This window comes from Mugil cephalus, chromosome 7 (assembly GCF_022458985.1).
Source record: "Mugil cephalus isolate CIBA_MC_2020 chromosome 7, CIBA_Mcephalus_1.1, whole genome shotgun sequence".
NCBI classification, from domain to species: Eukaryota; Metazoa; Chordata; class Actinopteri; order Mugiliformes; family Mugilidae; genus Mugil; species Mugil cephalus.
In genome coordinates this window covers 5,960,099-5,965,358 of record NC_061776.1, presented here as the reverse complement: position 1 = coordinate 5,965,358, position 5,260 = coordinate 5,960,099, and the positions used below count along the sequence as shown (strand labels likewise).

Below are 5,260 nucleotides of genomic sequence, written 5' to 3'. Positions count from 1 at the left end.
GTAGGGTGCTATTCCAGCGTCTTTATTTCCAGTGGTTCATATTGACATGTTCTTTGATTGATGCTTGAATAGCAAACACCGATCAGCCACAACATTATGACCACCATCAAGAGACGTAAATAACATCGACCGTCTTGTATTAGTGTAATGTTCTGCTTTAGACCAGGTGGATGTTACGTACTTAGACATGTAGCACCCACCTAGACCAGACCAGAATGAACCAGGATCCAGACCAGAATGAACCAGGATCCAGACCAGGATGAAGCCTGACACGGACACAAAAACGCTTTAGGAATAAGTCAAGAAAACACGGAGAACAGCACAAGCTTTCAAATTGACAAGTGTCTGTGGCCCTTCCCCTCAACCCATAGGTTAGGACCCAAGGGCCCCGAACTGACAACATCCTGTTACCAGACACCACAGGACACCTACAGAAGGCCCACGCCCATTCTCTGATGAGTCACAGCTGTTTTGGAGGCACAAGAGAGGCCTACACGATATTAGGAAGGTGGTCATAATGTTATGCCAGATCTTGTCTGTCCTCTTTGGGTTTAGGATTAAGATTCATGTTGTGCAACTCTGTGAAACTTTGGCAGTAAACCCACAAACCAAGCTGATTGCAGCTTTATATATCTGAAGTCCCACGTTCCTTCTATTACCAGGGAACTCAAAGAACATTTTAATGATAATATGAACCAAAGGAAACGGTTCAAAATCCTCTAAAACCCCAAATCGTTACGACCTTCTAGTTCTCTAATCTTGCTACTCTCTTTTTTTATTTTATTCATCATTTTCTCATTTGTCAAATTTAAACAGATTTGTACAGTTGTAAAAAAAAAAAAAAAAAAGAACTGTGACAGGCTACCTGAAACGTATTTATAGCAAATGCTGATTTGTGTTTTTAATAAAAAAAAAAAATAAAGAAGAAAAAAAAGATCTCGTTTTAAAAAAAAATCTGTCTTTAAACGTCGGTGTGCGTCCTTTGTGCATTTTTAACACGAACAGAGTGATACAACCTCACTGCATATAAAATAAGAGACACTGGGCCTGTGGAGTTCCTTGGATACTGATTTTCCTTGTGGCACCTTTATGTGAAATCCAAAGCGTCTCAGAGTCGTTCGGTGGTTTGGCTCGAGTTTACGATCGGGCATTACAAAGCTGACTGGCAGCCTCCGCACAAGGTCGACTCGTACCTTGACATCCCAACAATGCTTTGATGGCGGGCTGGTAAGAATAGACTCCGCGGGCCCCGGCCTCTGCAGACAAGAGTGAGAGGCAGCGACACCACAGCGGAGGTGAGTGTATTTATTGCGCGGCAACTCCTCGGCCGACCGACATCAAGTGCATTTTGGATTTGACGCTGTTGGGAGAGTTTCACTTTGTTTCTCATGGGTTCGGCTGAATGAGAGTGAGGACGATGGGAGCGTTTGACGTGTTCTTCATCACTATCAGTCACAATGTGTCTTTCATTGGTGAGTCTATCTGGAGGTTTTAATTATTTATTCTTTGTTGGTAGTCGGCGCCCGTTACACGTTTACAGATGTTTAATGTTCACTTTATACAGATACAGCTGTTCTTAACAAGAGCAAATAAACAACTGGGGATTGTTGTGTCTTTTCTCTACAGCACAGTCGTCCATTTGTGAAAGTAAAAATCCTTTTATTTACGGAGGAGTTTTTCCTGTATTTATTAGATTTAAAAAGTTAAATTTTAGTTTGAAATTTTAAGAATGTTTCATTTTTAATTCTTCACTGGTACGTTTAATAAAACACCCTCTATACCTCTATCAAATACAACTCAATCTGATCTCAGAGTAACAGTAACACAGCAGGAGTATAAGACCTTACAAATATTGACAATTACACATGTTACACTTTATTTTAGTGCAAAAAAAAAGGTACATTATGAAAATATTTCCATTTAACAAACTGTCCTATTACGAAACATTTTATGAACAAAATAAAATGTCTGAAGAAAAATAAGTGCAATTTCTGCATCGCTGCCGTCAGCTGTTTAGTCCTTGGTCTCAGTATCTTAACCTCCTGAGACCCTGTGTCCTCATATGGGGACGTTACATTTTAGGTTTGTTTGTTGCTTCTTATTCTGCTTCATTTAAACTTTTATCCTCTTAACTAGATACTAGTTGTGTAAAAAACATGGATTCATTCTGCAGCCGGTCACTTAACAAAAGTGTACAAAACCTCAACCTCAATTTTACAGCTGAAACATGTTGATTTTCTAGTTTAATATGACACACAGATTCTATCAATAGTAACGAGCTACAGCTTCAATAATTAGCAAGTACTCGATTGATGACTTCATTATTTTGCAATTCTGCTTTTGCACAGCCATGGTCAGACATGGAAATTAACATATTATATTATAATACTGAGTGAAATAATCCCCATGTCCACACATGAGGACATCATTTTTTCCAAAAATCTACTTCCTGTTCAAAGAAAACGCTTAGTTTTTATAGTTCTTAGATCCTTCTAATCCCAAAGAGCAAAGAGCAAAGAGCTTGGGTCTCTGTGACTTAAACAGTGCGACAGTGGAAAGATAAGGTTTAGGAGCCAGTTTAATTTGAAAAACATTGCAGTTAATTTTATCTCTACAATGTTCGCAGTTTGCAGGTTCATCCCATGGGCCAGAACGGACCCTCTGGTGGGCCGTTTTTGGCCTGCAGGCCATATTTTTGACACCCTGCTCTATGCCGTGGTTTAGATTTGGGGAAATATTTTCTCTTATAATTTTATCAACCATTGCTACTATTTACACATTTCAAATTATTAAAAGTCTGTTTTTATGGATCTGTATAAATATCATCTCTATAAATATTAAAAGTAGTTAAATCCTCACTTTTTTTATGCTTGGCGTCATCATATTATTCATTTTTACATCAATGAGAAGTAAAAAAAAAAACATTTAAACCATTTTGTGAGAATTCAATGTCACAAACTGAGAAGACTTGGTACTTTCTGGCATTCATTCATGTGGATGTTACTTAGACGGGCACCCCCACCCCATAGCAATGACACTCCTTGATGGCAGCAGGATGTAGCCTGACACACACACACACACACACACACAAAAACACTTGAAGAACAACTCAACAAAAACAAACATGAAGAACATCACAAGGTGTTGACCTGGTCTCCAAATTCACTATATCCCAAACTAATCAAGTATCTGTGGGATGATCCACAGAGGCCCCTATAGGTATTTACCATATAGAATTTCTTCTAAGTGAAGATGTTAGCCTTTCCATCCTGATACTGTGTTTTTATTTTGGTATCTATTCTCCATTCCAGGTAAAACCTGGTGGGTCCTGATGCTGGTTTTACGTGTCCTCGTCCTCCTGCTGGCCGGCTTCACGCTGTTCAGCGACGAGCAGGAGCAGTTCATCTGCAACACCCTCCAGCCCGGCTGCTCCAACGTGTGCTTCAACGTGTTCGCCCCCGTCTCCGTCCTCCGCCTCTGGCTCTTCCACCTCATCCTCCTCTGCCTTCCCCACGCGGTCTACGCCACCTACGTCATGCACAAGGTTTTGTCGCACGGCTACTTCGGAAGTTTCTACTGGAGTCGAGGAGGCTCGCCGCTCCCCCCGGAGAACTCGAGCTCCTCGAGGGAACACGAACTCACGCGCGAGCTGGGCGCGCCGCGGTTCTACTGTTCCTACTTCCTGGTCGTAATTCTGCGGATGGTTCTCGAGGCGGTTTTCGGCGCGGGCCAGTTTTTTCTCTTCGGTCTGGCGCTTCCTAAGAGCTTCTTCTGCTACGAGGCGCCCTGCACGTCTGGGGTGGAGTGCTACATCTCCAGGCCGACGGAGAAAACCCTGATGCTCAACTTCATGCTCGGCGTCGCCTCTTTGTCCATCCTGCTCAGTTTCGTCGACCTGGCGAGCTCGGCGAAGGCGATGGTGAGGTGGAGGAGGAAGAGGGAGATGCTGGTGGAGGAGATGAGCAAAGGAGAGCAGAGCAGCATGTTGACGACCACAACCGTGACGGACGACTCGGACATTATTTCAACCAGGAGGATCAGCGGAAACTCGAAGATGAACGGTCTCACAACGGATGAAAACCTCGCCACTAGGGCTGTGCCAAATAGTGAGCCTCTTCTTACAAAAGCTGGGCACACACCTAAAACCAGCGAATTCGAGAAGAGCTCGGAAAGCAAAGATGCCAAAGTGGAAACGTCTCAGTGGCCTACTGCCATGGGCACCGCAGCGCCAACTCACTACATCCTTCACAGCCAGCTCAGACCTGCGTTATCTCCCCGGCCAGATAGGGGACCATTACCGAACCCGGGGGCCACGACACCCATGGGTGTCAAAAAGATGAGCCAGTGCGCTCCAGCGGGGGTAAACTCGGGACAGCAGCCTGATAGCAGCGAAACTAAGGACAAGAGAGCGTGGGTGTAATCACTCCTGCACGTCTTCTTTAAACCAACACTTTTCTTGATTTGTATTTTTCAGATTCTGATTGCATGAAAGTTGACAGAAAACAAAAGAATAATTTCACGAACAATAACATACAAAGTCAAAAGATACGTAAACTACTGTAGAAAGAATGTGCAACGATAAATGGCTTCACGGGACGTTTTTGACCGATTGTTTCCTTCTTTTTTTGGCAACTTTGTTGAGTTTTATTTAAATAAATATATCAGGCAGAAACAAGGCAGCAACCACGGAGGAAGTTGTGTGAAAAGAGTGAAACGCCGCTCTCAGAAATCGGTGGGGGCCAAACCAGGACTGAAAGGAGAAGGTTTCTCCAGAAACTGCTGCATGTGTAGCCAAATCTTTACCAGCATTACATGATTTATATTCAACAGAGCCGTATATTAGAAAGAGTCTGGTCAACTCAAATCACGGGCGCCATGTTTGCTACATCAGAGCTTAGATTCTACAGTGTAACCCTATGGGGCGGATGTGCTATGTTGAAATAAATGTCTTATTTTCACCATTAACGGGCCTATAAATGTTATTGCCACCGTCTGTCAGTATGTAAAAGGTCCTCAATTAAATATCCCAGCGTCTACTTACTTTAAATATTTTAAATATGAGCCTGTAAAATGCTTTGTAGCCCAATCACCTCATCAGTCATTGAGCTAACGTTAGTCTTACTGTTATTATGGTATTACCATCATAACATTAGCACGCTAGCCATGATAACTTGTAGTAGTCTAACCGAGGAAAAGTAACGAGTCAGTTAAATTTGTATATCTACATGGACATAAATTACATGCACACATGGGTTTCACA

General features: G+C 42.6%; 1 protein-coding gene across 1 annotated transcript; it reads left to right on the top strand.

Moving 5' to 3' along the window:
• The first annotated feature begins 146 nt into the window (after positions 1–146).
• On the top strand, positions 147–4,945 carry LOC125011300 (gap junction delta-4 protein-like). Its single transcript, XM_047590443.1, has 2 exons — positions 147–1,472; positions 3,312–4,945. The coding sequence occupies exons 1-2, from the start codon at positions 1,403–1,405 to the stop codon at positions 4,418–4,420; spliced, it is 1,179 nt and encodes a 392-aa protein (XP_047446399.1). The 5' UTR covers positions 147–1,402; the 3' UTR covers positions 4,421–4,945.
• Positions 4,946–5,260: the final 315 nt, after the last annotated feature.